Below are 15,496 nucleotides of genomic sequence, written 5' to 3'. Positions count from 1 at the left end.
TGATGATAATTTAGAGGCTTAGTGACAGGAAGTTGAGAGAGTTTTCTCTGCTCTTCCCCTAGTAGTGTTACAGAATTCCTTCTGGAAGTGATAACTAGAAAACAAATTTTGCCAATGGTTGTTCCATTTTGTTATGACTACAGTCATGCTATTTTGAGAGTTATGGTCTGAGGTTTGTCATGCACAATTATCAGATTACAAAACAGCTGTGAGCATTTGAGGCCAGAACTTGATCTCCTCCCCCGTTTACCGTGGAACCTAGCACATTGTTAGTACTCAGTATATGCCAGGTACTTGAATAATAATGGCAAAGGTGTCTTGTGCTTATCCCTGGGCTTTGCAACCTGCAAGCTGATGCTGAAGAGTAATTTTGGTTCTTTGGCTCCAGCTGTGAACAAGCCATATGAAATTGTTTTCTGCCAGTTAGGAATTGTTATGGAGTGTTCAATCTTCCCAATTGCTGGGACAAAGTTGTATGGAAGAAGCGAGCAAAGGACATGGCTGTTGATCAAACTCTGGTTTCGCTTCTTTGTATCTCACAACACTTTGTCCTATTCATAGAGTCGCTGTATTCTGGTTTGTGTGGTGTGTTTACGTCTTCCATTTATCTCACTTCCTAGATGTGAGAACCTTGGAGTGGGACTAACTCAACCTTTATTCTTCTTTAGTTGTCATTCTAGCATCTGGTACATAGTAGATGATTAACAAGTGAATGAATTAGTTGATGAGTAAATAAGTGACTGATGGAAACTTATGTACTGTAATACTCTGAACCCTAACTTTTCCTTCTGGACCTGCAGAAGAAGCAGCTCATGCCTCCTTTGTTCTAGCCAAAGCACCAAATTCTGTTAACATCCCTACTCCTGATGTTAACCTTATTTTCCTATTTCTATTCTTACCTCACATCCATTTTCTCATTTACTTATTTTTTCCACGTGTCATACATTCAGCCTCAAATCTTGCTTTGGAACAAATTGGAATATAAATGGATAAAACAAATCTGCTAATCCCTGGACAGACACTTGGTTCCAGGCCTCTGTCTCTTTGTTAATGATTTTCTTCCCTCTGTCTGGAATGCCTAAGCCCATCCTACCTCTCCTGCCTTTTATGAGCCTGGCAAACTAAGACACATATATTTTAGCTAAGCTCTGTAAGTTGCAAAGAATAGAGGCTCACTCAAGTTACCTCAAGTAAAAGGTGGAAAGGGTGAAGGGGAAGGTGTGTATGTGGGGGGTTGTGGGTAGGTATTACAAATACCTAGAATTAGAATTGGAAAACTATTGGTTCTGAAACAGATATAGGTACTAATTACTTTCTCCAGATCTCTCATGGCCTCTCTAATTTTCTTAGCAACTATATTTCATTCCCTATTTTCATTTCCCAAGCAGCCAACTTTTCTATGGTTTCAGCTTCCTCATAACTTAATGTGTTTTCAGCTCATCATGGCCACTCTGGCCTCTTCTATCTCACAAGGATTTCTCCATCAATGTCTCCATCCACCCACCAGTTCTCTCTGTAGTCCCAATTCAAACCCTTGGAGAAGAAATCTGATTGTCCCCAGCTTACCTGTTCATGCTAGGCTGTATCAGGGAGGGATAAGATCCTATGACTCTCCAAGCAGCCAAAGCTGTGAGCAGGGCAATTCCCCTTAGAAGGAGATATTGTCTTTCCTTGGCTCCTCCCATGCAAGGTATAACCTGCTTTATTCCAAAATAACTTCTACATTGCTTCTGATAAACCTTTCTCATACATTGTGCAGAAAGGGCCTCAGATTTTTTCCAATCCATTGCCTCCATTCAGGGCAGATATTTACGTTACAAAAGGTTCTGTCCTTTACAAAAGTTTTTTGTTTTTGTTTTTTTTTAGTAACACATTTCTGCAATGAATTTTTAAATGTATCATACTTTATGTATAACTTTTAAAGACCTTGATATAGGAGACATAGTCTGGCCATGATGGAGCAGTTCATGCTGGACTTGCCATCCCACTATGAACAACTGTAATCCTGGACACAATATATGAGGCAACTGGTTTAGGCATTCCCCCATTCCTAAGGGAAGGAAAACACCCAACATGAGTCATATGTTTATCCTTGCTTTCTGCCTTGGGTCAATTTCTTAATCATGGCTCAAGGAGAGAGATCCAAAGGAGAGCACAGTGATACCAGCGAGATAACCCAGTGTTGGAATTAGCAGGCAATGACTTTAAGGCAGTTGTTGAAAATATATTTATGGACCAAAAGAAAATATTGACTTAAAGGATGGGGAGGGCTTCCCTGGTGGCAGAGTGGTTAAGAATCTGCCTGCCAATGCAGGAGACACGGGTTTGAGCCCTGGTCCGGGAAGATCCCACATGCCGCAGAGCAACTAAGCCTGTGCACCACAACTACTGAGCCTCTGCTCTAGAGCCCACAAGCCACAACTACTGAGCTCACGTGCCACCACTTCTGAAGACCGCATGCCTAGAGCCCACACTCCACAACAAGAGAAGCCACTGTGATGAGAAGCCCGTGCACCACAATGAAGAGTAGCCTCCGCTTGCCGCAACTAGAGAAAGCGCAGCAACCAAGACCCAACACAGCCAAAAATAAATAAATAAAATTTTAAAAAAAAAAGGGTGGGGAATCTAAGCCCCAAAAATGGAAACAGTAGAAAAATAAATATCAGAAATGAAAAATTTATTGGCTGGGCCTAATAGTGAAAGTGAAGATGGATCCATTGAAATTATCCAATGTGAAGAACAAAGAAAAACAAGATTAAAAAACAAAAAAGACACAGACATAGAGAACAAACATATCGACACCAAGGGGGGAAAGCGGGGGGGTGGGGTGGGGGGTGATGAATTGGGAGATTGGGATTGACATGTATACACTAATATGTATAAAATAGATAACTAATAAGAACCTGTCGTATAAAAATAAATAAATAAAATTAAAAAAAAAACAAAAAAGAGGGACTTCCCTGGTGGCGCAGTGGTTAAGAATCTGCCTGTCAATGCAGGGGACATGGGTTTGATCCCTGCTCTGGGAAGATCCCACATGCCGCAGAGCAACTAAGCCCCTGCACCACAACTACTGAGCCTGCGGGCGCCCTAGAGCCCATGTGCCACAACTACTGAAGCCCGAGCGCTCTAGAGCCTGCATGCTGCAACTACTGAGACCGCATGCTGCAACTACTGAGCCCGCATGCTGCAACTACTGAAGCCTGCATACCTAGAGCCTGTGCTCTGCAACAAGAGAAGCCACCGCAATGAGAAGAGTAGCCCACGCACCACAACGAAGAGTAGCCCCCGCTCGCCGCAACTGGAGAAAGCCCGCACGCAGCAACAAAGACCCAATGCAACCAAAAAATTAAAAAATAATAAAAACAAACAAACAAACAAACAAAAAAAGAGCCTTAGTGACCTGTGGTAATATGTCATATATGTATCTGTAACTTGTAAGTAGTTGGAATTCCAGAAGGAAAAAGAGGAGGGGGAAAAATAGTTGAAGAAATAATGGTCAAAAATTTCTTAAATTTGGTGGAAAACATAAAGTATTATCAGAAACTCAGTGAGCCCCAAGCAGTATAAATACAAAGAAAACCACACGTAGTCCCCTCACAGTCAAAATACTGAAAGCCAAGGATAAAAATAAAATCTTGAAAGTAGCCAGAGAAAAAATGACACAATGCATAGAGTGGGATAATATGATCATGGCTGACTTCCCATTGTAAACAAGAGAAGTCAGAAGACAATGGAATGTCATAGTTTATGCACTGAAAGAAAACTACTGTCAAGCCAGAATTATATATCCAACAAAAATATCCCTCAAAAAGAAGGGTTAAATAAATACATTTTCAGATAAACTAAAGCGGACAGAATTTGCCATCAGCAGACCTTCACTACAAGTAGTACAGAACAAAGTTCTTTAGGCTGAAGGAAAATGACCCCTGATGGAAGCCCTATCTATGGGAAGGACCAAAAAGCACTGGTAATAGTAAATATGTGACTAAAGATAAAATACTAGATTTTTTTTGCTTCTATTTATTTTCTTAAAAGACATATGACTGTTTAAAGCAAAAATAACACCATTGTAAGGTGAAGCTTGTAATATATATAGAAATAAAATATGTGACAACAACAGGGCAAAGATGATGTTGTGGTGGTAAATAGAATTAAGATGTGATAAGGTTATTACATTGTGAAATATGAAGTGGTATCTTATTTATTCTTATTAGACTTTAACAGGTTTAGGATGCATATTATAAACCTTAGAGCAACCACTAGAAATTAATACAAAAAGGCACAGCTAAAAAGTCAATGGAGAAAATAAAATGAAATACTAAAAAACTCAATTAACACAAAAGAAGACAGAAGATGAACAGAGGAAGAAGCAGATGAAAAATAGGAAACAAAGGGCAATATGTTAAAGACAACCACACCAACACTTTCAATTAAAAGGCAGAGTTTATCAAGCTAGGGGGGAAAAAAAGCAAGACCTAACTATATGCTGCTTATAAGAAATATAGTTTAAATGTAAAGACATAGAAAATTTGAAAATAAAAGAGTGGAAAAACACACCATGTAAATAGCAAGCATAAGAAAGCTGCATGGCTGTAGTATTATCAGAACTAAGTAGGTTTCAAGACCAGGAGTATTTCCAAAGACAAGTAGGGACATTTCATAATGATAAAGTGTCAATTCAAGAGGTGATATAAAATCACAAAAGAGTATGTACCTATTAATAGCACTTCAAGATACATAAATCAAAAACTGACAGAGCTAAAGGGAGACATAGAAAAATATACAATGACAGTTGGAGATTTAACACCCTTCTCTCAGTAATTGAAAGATGTAGATCTGTTAACCAACTTGACCTAATTAATATAGAACCCAAGAACTGCACAATGTTCAAAAAAATAGACCATACACTGGGACGTACAATACGTCTCAATACATTTCAAAAGATTAATATCTTACAGATTTTCATTCAATTCAAATTCAGCATTCATCCATGTCAGAAAGAATCTCAGCAAACTAAGAATAGTTTGACCAAAATGGAATTAAGATAAAAATAGGGGCTTCCCTGGTGGCGCAGTGGTTGAGAGTCTGCCTGCCAATGCAGGGGACACGGGTTCGAGCCCTGGTCTGGGAGGATCCCACATGCCGCGGAGCAACTGGGCCCGTGAGCCACAACTACTGAGCCTGAGCGTCTGGAGCCTCTGCTCCGCAACAAGAGAGGCCGCGATAGTGAGAGGCCCGCGCACCGCGATGAAGAGTGGCCCCCACTCGCCGCAGCTGGAGAGAGCCCTCGCACGGAGGCGGGGACCCAACACAGCCAAAAATAAACATAATAAATAAAAATTTAAAATAAATAAATAGCAGTATCCTTAAAATCCCCAAATATTTAGGTATTAAAGAATGCACTTCTAAATGTAAAATAAAAGTGCAAGGGAAACTAGAAAACATTTTAAATTGGATGGTAATGAAAATATAACATCACAAATTGGGGGGTCATGCTGAAGTTGTACTTAATGAAAATGTGTAGTTTTAAATGCCGATTTCAGAAAAGATTTAAAATCAATGTTCTAAGTTTCTATCTTAAGAAAATAGAAAAAGATGAGCAAATTAAATCCAGAATAATAGAAGCAAAATCTATTCATCACTTCTATTTATTTTATTAATTTATTCATTTATCTTATTGTTTCATAGAAACAATGAGGAAAAACAATAGAGAAAATTAACAAAGTCAGAAGTTGGTTCTTTGAAAAGATTGATAAAATTGAGAAAACTTAGCAAGGCTCATCAAGAGAAAAAGAAAACACAACAGCCAATATCAGGAATGAAAAGTGAGATATCACTACAGATTGTACAGATATTAAAAAGGATAGTAAAGGAATATTATCAACAACTTTATGGCAATAAATTCAACAACTTAAATGGACAAATTTATTGTAAAACACAGTTTGCCTTAATCGACACAAAAAGAAATGGAAAATATAAAGACCATACTTACTTAAAGAAATTGAATTCGTAATTTAAAGCCTTCCCACAAAGAAACTCCAGGCCAAATGGTTTCTCTGATGAATTCTATCAAATATGTAAGGAATAAATAATACCAGTCTTACACAAAGTCTTAGAGAAAATAGAGGAGAAGGGAACGAGTCCCAACTTACTTGATGATGTTGGTGTAACTCTGATATCAAAATCAAAGCTATTTCAAGAAAAGAGAAGGATAGGCCAATATCCCTCATGAACATAAATGCAAAAAAATCTGACAAAATATTAGCATATCTGTTCCAGCAATATATAAAAAGAATAATATATCTGACCAAGTGAGGTTTATCCCAATAAGACAAAGTTAGCTCAACAGTAAATACCCAATCAATATATTTCTTCACATTAACAGAAAAAAAGGCGAAAAACCATATGACAAATCATAATAGATTCAGAAAAGAAGTTGACAAAACTCAACATCCACCCACAGAAGATTAGAATAAGGGCCAAATGAGATGATGCACTCCAAAGTGTTTAGTAAACTGAAAGGTGCTGTATAAAGGGAAGGTATTTTTTTTTAATATTTATTTATTTATTTTTGGCTGCATTGGGTCTTAGTTGTGGCATGCGGGATCTTCGTTGAGGCATGCGGGATTTTTCATTGCAGCGTGCGGGCTCTTCCTTGCGGCTCACGGGCTTCTCTCTAGTTGTGGTCTGTGGGTTTTCTCTTCTCTTGTTGTGGTGCACAGGCTCCAGGGCACGTAGTTTGCGGCACGCAGGCTCTCTAGTTGAGGTGCGTGAGCTCAGTAGTTGCGGCGCATGGGTTTAGTTGCCCCGCAGCATGTGGGATCTTAGTTCCCTGACCAGGAATCAAACCCGCATCCCCTGCCTTGTAAGGCGTATTCTTTACCACTGGACAACCAGGGAAGTCCCAAGGGAAGGTATTTTTATTTTCATCCCTCTGTTGTGACACCCGGAGATTTATAGCTTCCTTTCTGATAAGGACTTCATGGGATCCGGACAACACTCTTTTCAGCTATTCAATAAATGCCCTCAGAATGAGACTCAATTGCCATGTACAGCAGACCATGATAGAATAGTAAAATAATAACACTGCCACTGTTACTTTAGCGCTTACTGAGCGCTGGGCTCTGAGTAAGGTTCTCATCATGCATTGTTTTATTCTATCCTCACAGCAAATCTGAGGAGGGCACTAATATTTTTCTCTACCTTACAAATGAGAGAGTGAGGATTAGGGACTAAATACCTTGCTCAAGGTCACACATATAGTTCATGGCAGAGTCAGGAATCCAGCCAAGGCTAACTCTAGAGCTTCAGATTTTAAACCCTACCCTGCCTTGCCTTCTGTAGCCTTATCTGGGAAGAGTCCCATAGTGTTGGCTTCTTCCCTCTCGGGCTTCCAGGGAGGCATGAGCTTGGTCTCATGTTCCTTTGTCAGCATTCTGAGTACTGTGCTAAGAGTGCATTAATAGGAAAAAATAAAAACCCTCTTTAACTGTATTAATTTTTAAAATTCTTAATTAGCATTTTAAATTATAAAAGTAATGCACATTCACTTTTAAACTAGAGAAAGCCCACGCACAGCAACAAAGACCCAACGCAGCCAAAAAAAAAAAAAAAAAGTAATGAACATTCCCTTTTAAAATATTAAAACCATGAGAATGAGTATAAGGTGAACAGTGTTGGTTCCCTTCCCCACAATTCCCCAGTCACATTCCCTGAACCCAACTACTGTCAACAGAATCTATATATTCTTCCAGAAATTTTGTATGTACATCCAAATACACATACACACACATTCTTAAAGTAAGCAGATGGGTCATCTGTTTATGTAACTTGCTTTTTTATTTAACAATAAAAAAGCGTGGAGAGCTTTCCATAATAATACATAAAAATTTACCTCATTCTTTTAAAAATATGCATAATATCCCATTGAATGGCTATACCATAATTTATTTAACTAGGCCCCTATCAATGAATATTTAGGTTTTTTCCCATAGTAAAAATATCACAAAGACGGTGCCGCGAGCAATTTTGTACATACGTCTTATGCATATGTATTAGTATTTCTATAGGAAAAATGCAAGAAAACAGAGGTGCTGAGTTGAGGGGTATCTGCATTTGAAATTTTGGCAGGTATTGCCAAATAACCCTATAAAAATTTTGTGTCCGTTGGCACACCCACAACAGTGTATGATAGTGCCTGTTACCCTTCATCTAGTGTTTCAAAATTTTGAGATCCCTTTCAACTATACTTATTGAGCACCTTCTGTGTGCTTGAGACACTGCACTAGGCTCAAGGATTTGAAAGGCAGTCAATGTAGCTGGAGGAAGATTTCTTGGTGAATTACTGTTCCTTTGGGACTAAGAGCTTTTACCCTTTTAGAAACGGAAACTGCAAGCTGGTGAGGTATTTAGTTTCAGTTTAGCTTAATGGAAACCTGTTGGTGAGTTTTAAAATAAGGACCAAGACAACTGAAATGGTAAACGGAGTCTCCTGGGCCCCAGGAAGGAGGATGCAGCGTCTGTGGGTTTGCATGCTTCCAAGAGCTGTTCTTTCCAGGAACAAACAAGTTTCAGCCTTGAACTCTTGGGTGGACATGTGAGCTGTTGAAGCCTTTTAGTCATCCCTAGGGCAAGTGCTTCCTAGTAAGCAAAGGGCCACACAGATCCCCTGTGGCTGATGGCAGAGCAGGGTCTGTAAATGGGAATAATAATGCTACAAACTATCATTTATTGGACACAGACTCTGGCCAGGCACCACACTATGCATTTTATGTGTGTTGACTCATTTAGTCCTCATAACAGGCCTATGATCGTTTTCAGAGGGTATTTTTATGATGCCCATTTAAAAGATAAGGATACTGGCTTCCCTGGTGGCACAGTGGTTAAGAATCCGCCTGCCAATGCAGGGGACATGGGTTCGAGCTCTGGTCCGGGAAGATCCCACATGCCGCAGAGCAACTAAGCCTGTGCACCACAACTACTGAGCCTGCACTCTACAGCCCGTGAGCCACAACTACTGACCCCTCATGCTGCAACAACTGAGCCCTCATGCTGCAACTACTGAAGCCCGCATGCCTAGTGCCTGCACACCACAACAAAGAGTAGCCCCTGCTCACCACAGCTAGAGAAAGCCTGCGCGCAGCAAGGAAGACCCAATGCAGCCATAAATAAATAAATAAATAAAATTTTTTAAAAAGATAAGGATACTGAGGTTCAGAGAAGACAAGTAACTTGCCTAGAGTCATAGACCTAGCAGATGGCAGAGAAGGGATGCAAACCCAGGTATGGTTGACTTCAAAGCCCATATTTGGGCCCCATGGGTACATCTGATCACATATTTGTTTTTTAAATGTTATATCTTCATATTAGGGAGAAGCTTAATAATTTTCAATCTCCTTACTTACCCCTAAAGTATGTTCAGGGACAAATGGGTTGCTTATACTGTGCAGTAAGTCACATACCAAAACAAGTCTAAGTGCAGGTAAATGCCCAGTCGGTGGCAAAAATGATCATCTGTTACATTGACCAGAATTTTCATTTTCAAAGCGCCCTTCCATGGCTGTGGCAGGAAAAGAGTTGGAGATGATGTGGATGCTGTGTTAGGGATTTGGGGATTCAACTCATGGGTGATGGGGAGCCCTTTAGAGGCTTTAAAGCAGGAAAGTGATCAAGTTTTTGTTTTAGGAAGATCACTTATAGTAATTAAGAGTTTGGGTTCAAATTCTGGTCACCTTTGGGTCAGTTGCTTGATCTCACTATGCCTCAGGGTCCTCATCTGTAAAATAGGAAAAATGATAGCTCCTTCCCCATAAGGTGGTTGTGAAGATTAAATGAGATCATGTACATACATTGCTTAGTAAATGACTGGCCCAGAGTAAGTGCTCAATAGCTGAAAATGGTGACAGATATAATTATCAGAGTGGAGAGAAACTGGAGTTAGGGAAATCAAATGTAGTTCGGCAAGAGGGAGTAAGGGCATGAGTTAAGGGGGTATGAATGGAGAGGATAGTTATAAAGAGTTAAAGTGATAGAATTGTTAGACTTCAAAATAATGCTAATAAGAGGGTGAATAAAAGGCAGGTATCTGATGGCTCCCAGTTTCCAACCTGGGTGCCTGAATGGTGGTAACACTTGAGTGAGATAGGAAATACTGGAAGAGATGCAAGTTTGGGGTGGAAAAAGAACATAATGTGGTTGGTTTTTAAGATACTGAGTTTGAGTACTCTGTCACCAATTTGAACATGAGGTTCTAGAAAATCTAAGCTACAGAAATAGATGTTGAGCTTCATCACAAAGTGGAAAATGAATCTATGTGTGGGGATGAGAGCACCCAAGGGGAGCATGTAGAAATAGAAGACTAGGGGGTGAAGCATATATTCTTGGAAGGGTCAAGGATATTGAGAAAGAACTATTGGAGGGGCTGGTGACATGGAAATGGAGGTGGAGAAGAAGTTTCTAGAAGGAGTGAGGGAAACCTCAGCAATGCCAGGTCCTGTAAGAGAACTGAGAAGTGGCCTCTAGGCAGCTGAGTCATTACCAGTTCCTGCCCTCAGGATGCTCACACCAAAATCTGTAACAATGAGAATAGAAAAATGCTCTACTATGAAGGAGTTCAGGCTGGGACATCTGTTATCCCATTGATCACCAGGGTTACTTTGACTGCCATGATGGTCTTGCGGGGGCATTTCCTCTTCCTGCACCACTCCTCCATAGACTCCTTCCTTGACTTAATAGAATAACTGGAATGACCTATCCAAGAGTAGAGGATCTTCATGTGGTCAATGGGGGACCTCCCTTGCTGGAGTCTCCCAGCTGCCTCTGATGTGCACCACAGTACTTTGTTTCTTTTCATAATACTATCCCCTTTTGTAGACCAAAACCCAGAGACAACAGAGTGTCTATTTGAAGTTACATTTCATCCTTCATCTCACAACAGCCAATGCTTATGGTGGTGATGGGAGGCGGGGCAGAGCCTTGCTCAGAGTGTAGACAGGAAGAATAGAGGGAGGTAGGAGAAAGGTCAGGATTAGATAATGGACTAGGAGGCTAGTTGGGTAGGGTTTGGTTAGGCAGAGATAGTGGGAGCAGGGAGAGAGAAGGGGAAGATGGCGTTCTTGGCAAGAGGAAAGGTAAAAGCAAAGGTGGGAAAGCAGAGACCAAGCTCAGGAAATGTGAGTAGCCTTGCTGGGCTGCATCTCAGAGTGGCGGGAGAGCAGGCTGGAATGGAGATGTGGAGCCGGATGACAGAGTTCTGAGGGCCAGAGGAGGGACTTCGGGCTTTCTTCTTCTGCGGTTTGACAGCTTCTGGGAAGAACGATCAAAAGCTTTTCAGGAATTCAGGCTTGTCTGTCTCAGACTTCTCCTTCTGGAAGACCAAGGGCCCAAAGTGGCAACCTGACATTCAGTCTCCTTTTGCCATGGTTGGGAAGTCAGGGCTGTAGCTGATTTCATTGGCCTGTTTTTCATTTATTGTAGTGTGGCTTTTATAGTATGTTAATTGAAATATTTCCAACTGCCAAAAACAGTTACACTCAAATTGCCTTGTCAGTTCTTTTATTGCCAGATAAATGTTTTACAGACATATTTACGGGGGGCAATGGTAACTGGATCTTGTTTCCTACTTAAGGCTGGCAGCTTGGGCTGGGGTTGGCCCTCCAGTACTCTGCTGTGGGCCAGAAAGCTGTTGGATGTTACGACGCTTCCATCTCGTTACCTTAGGGATCAGAGGCTCTTCAAAGGAAAGCAGCTTTCTGGCTCATGTGGCTTAGCCTCAGAGAAGGGTTCTCATCTCTGGAAACCTTGGCAACCTGGCAGAAATCTGAATCCTGCTGCCTGCCCTACTAGCAACAATCCCTGCCCAAGCTGAGACATGCCCTTCTCTCCCCATGGAATCCCTTTCCCCTCCACCATCAAAGCCTCTCCCACAGACCCTGCCACGGAAGAGTTGTGAGGCCCTTTGCATCTAACTCACTCACTTTGCATTTGGGAAACCAAGGCCCAGAGACCTCCCCAAGATCACACAGGTGGTCAGCAAGAGCTGGGAGCCGAGGTCTCTGCCCAGTGGGCCATGCTGCCACCAACATGCACTATTTGGCTTCTCTGCTAGCCTGACCCCTCCTTCAGGGCTCTAGACCTGCTTCTTGCAAGAGCCCCTCCCTCACATCTCCAGCCTCCACTGACCTCCCTCTTGCTCCATCACCTGAAACAACTGTTTGTTCAGTGCATATACTGCAGGGTTTTGGTTTGTTTGTTTGGGGGAACATTTTACTATCTCTGTTATTGTTCTGCTCTTGCCATTGTACATGCTGCTTTCTTCATCTGAAAAGCCTTTCTGAAAAACATTTTCTCCACTTGGATGACCCATACTTTCCTTTTGATACTGAGCTGAGAAATAGCCACCTCGGGGAAACTTCCTTGTGCGCCCAGGCTGGGTAGGTGCCTCTGTGCATTCCCATAGCACCCTGGTCACACGTCTCTACTGCTGGCACAGAGCAGACTTTCACAAGAACGTATGCTGAGTGAGTAAGCGAGTGAGTAAATAAGGAGCACTGATCACACTCATCGGTCCTCCACGGACCCTGAGCAAACGTGGGTAGGGACCTCATCTCTCTTCATCTTTGTCCCACTGCTTAGGTTAGTCCCCGACCATAAGTAGATGCTCAAGAAATGTTTATCAAGTTGAATCCAGCATGCTGCTCTTGAGAACATAAAATTTTAGCATGTTAGAATTGGAAGGTCATCATATCCAATCTTACACATTTTATTGATGAGGAAACAGGCTAAGGAAAAATATTTTTCCCAGGGTCATGATTACTAATGGGTTTGATGGCATTCATTCGTGTATTCAATAAGTATTTTGAACACCTACTATATTCTGAGACAGCAGTGTACAAAACAAAGTACCCAAACCTACATCATAAACAAATGTTTATGAATATAATCTGCCTTCAAAATCCTCTTAATTCCTAGTACAGAGCCGAGCACTTAGTATATAGTTTTAAAAAACGTTTGTTGAACTAGTTGCAACTAAGAAATGCCAGGTGCTAAGTCACCTGGTTGCTCTTCATGGGTCAGTCCCACTGATGCTGGAGTCAGGTTGCCTCAGATATAGGACTTCCTTGGTTGGGCACCTGTTGCCAAGTCTCACTGTTTGTGAGACTTGGGGAAGTTCAATGTCCCTTGTCTTTGAGGTCCCTGGGCAGAAGCCCCCCTGTAATACTGTTTATGACATTCCCATGGAGATTCACTTATGACTTACCTTCTGTTTCTATTCTTTTTTCAGAGCGTCAACGTGGGCAGAGGAGCCAGGAAGAGAGTAAGTGCTGAGACCACACAGTTTCTCAGCGAGAAGCTAATAGCATTTCTTCTGTTGAAATATTAGCTATATATTTTTAAAGAAAAGCAAAAAGAACATTAAAATCACCCTTAAGCCTATCACCCCAGGAAACCTCTTAGTTAACGTATGATGCTATATCCTCCCAGATATTTCTATGTATATATAAAAATTACATGTATTTATTTTTATTTTTTTTATAAATTTATTTATTTATTTATGGCTGTGTTGGGTCTTTGTTGCTGCGCGCAGGCTTTCTTTAGTTGCGGCGAGCGGGGGCAATTCTTCGTTGCAGTGTGCGGGCTTCAGTAGTTGTGGCACATGGGCTCAGTAGTTGTGGCGCACGGGCTTAGCTGCTCTGTGGCATGTGGGATATTCCCAGACCAGGGCTCGAACCCATGTCCCCTGCATTGGCAGGCAGATTCTTTTTTTTATTTAAATAAATTTATTTATTTATTTTTGGCTGTGTTAGGTCTTCATTGCACTGCGCGGGCTTCTCATTATGGTGGCTTCTCTTGTTGCGGAGCACGGGCTCTAGGTGCGCGGGCTTCAGTAGTTGTGGCTCGCAAGCTCTAGAGCACAGGCTCAGTAGCTGTGGCACACGGGCTTAGTTGTTCTGCGGCATGTGGGATCTTCCTGGACCAGGGCTCAAACCCATGTCCTGTGCATTAGCAGGTGGATTCTGAACCACTGCACCACCAGGGAAGTCCCTTTATTTTTAAATAGAATCAAACTGTATGTTATTTTACAATCTGTTTTTTACATAATATATTTAGAGTACTTTCCATTGCCAATAAATATGCTTTCATAGCATCATTTAAAATTACTGCATAATATTTTACCATGTGTTCATTAAGGCCATTCCATAATTTTGTTCAAACATGCCCCACTGTTGGACATTTAAATATTTCCTCTTTTCCACAATTATGATCAATCCTCCAACAAACATTCATGCAATTTAAATCTTTAGGCATATCCTCGGTTATTTCTTAACATAAATTCCTATACATAGAAATTTGGGTCAAAAAGTATAAATACTTGTTAGGCTTTGGATAAATATTTCCAAATTGCTCTTTAGAAAGGTTGTACTAATTTATGGGTGTCCATTTTCCCACAACCTCGCCAACACTGGATATTGGTTTTGTTTGTTTGTTTTGGTTTTAGTTTTCACCAGTTTTTGTTTTGTTTTGTTTTGCTTTGTTTGTTTGTTGTATCCAAAATGTATTGATTGGGATGCTTTCCCATTCATCTTGATTCAGGGTGCTTTTAGTGCTGCTTCCGTCTGAAGGCGCATCCTTCTGTAAGCCTTGCTTTTCCTCCTGCAGGCTGGCAGAGGACAGTAGAGCAGCCAACACACAAAACTACTGTGTGTGCATGTTGGCTAAAGACGGTGGATGATTTTATAGCATCCTGGGCATTTCACATCCATGAAGTAGGAATTTGGGCTCTGCACCAGGTGCTTCTTTTTGTGTTTCCTCTTCTCCTCTTCTGGAGAGGGATGAAGGAGATCCTCTGCATGTTCTCGTGGGGAGGTGGTCACTGCCCTTCACCAGTTTTACAGTGAAAAAATTGCATTGTTTTATTTTGCATATCTTTGATTGCCAGTGAGGGTGAATATTTTTTACTATGTCATGGGCCACTTTGGCAAGGTATTTAACTGTCTATCGGGGTAGGGGAAAACTTCTAGTTCTTGATTTTTTTGCTCCAAGGCTTTGATGGGACTATGAGGCTTAAAGTTACCAAGTACTGGGAGTATTGCTGTAAGAGTAACCTTGAGGTGGCAAATTGGAAGGTAAAATGTGAATTAGAGTTGAAGTAGCTTAAAGAACAGCTGGGTGTCGTTTCACAGTTGGTCCTGGCTATTAGCGTCCAGGCTGTATGGGAAGCAGTAAGGAGGAGCCAGCTTTTCTGGTCCCACTACTGGGGCCAAAGAGCCACCACAATGTTCCAGCTAAGTCCGGAACCCCAGGGCTGAGGTGGCCATGATCTTCCAGGCAATGAGAACTCTGGCCTGAGCAGTTCCTTTGGGCTCTTCCGTGAGTGGTCTGTTGCACGTTTTGCGTTCTATGTATTGGGACAGAGCTTGGCTTCTGGGAGGATTTGTGAATGAAAGGGCTTTCTGCAGCACTGCTTGCTTGTCTAAGCAGGTCAGGCACTCTT

At 41.4% G+C, this 15,496-nt stretch overlaps 1 protein-coding gene and 1 pseudogene across 3 annotated transcripts in view; one reads left to right on the top strand and one right to left on the bottom strand.

Moving 5' to 3' along the window:
- The window catches only part of DNAI1 (dynein axonemal intermediate chain 1), a 60,400-nt gene that overhangs the window by 5,618 nt on the left and 39,286 nt on the right, over positions 1 to 15,496 (top strand). Inside the window, exon 2 of one of the 2 annotated variants that reach the window (XM_082402428.1) lies at positions 13,286 to 13,318. In XM_082402428.1, coding sequence (XP_082258554.1) covers positions 13,286 to 13,318 — 33 coding nt within the window. Of the gene's footprint in view, positions 1 to 9,132; positions 13,319 to 15,496 lie in introns of those variants that run through there. The other variant, XM_082402427.1, reaches the window with a different exon arrangement.
- LOC309633546 (small ribosomal subunit protein eS27-like pseudogene) lies at positions 13,257 to 15,486 on the bottom strand (annotated as a pseudogene). Its single transcript has one exon. The product of its transcript is annotated as a small ribosomal subunit protein eS27-like pseudogene (transcript).

This window comes from Balaenoptera borealis (genome assembly GCF_965194805.1).
Source record: "Balaenoptera borealis genome assembly, chromosome: 8".
NCBI lineage: Eukaryota > Metazoa > Chordata > Mammalia > Artiodactyla > Balaenopteridae > Balaenoptera > Balaenoptera borealis.
This window is presented reverse-complemented; position numbering and strand designations above follow the sequence as displayed.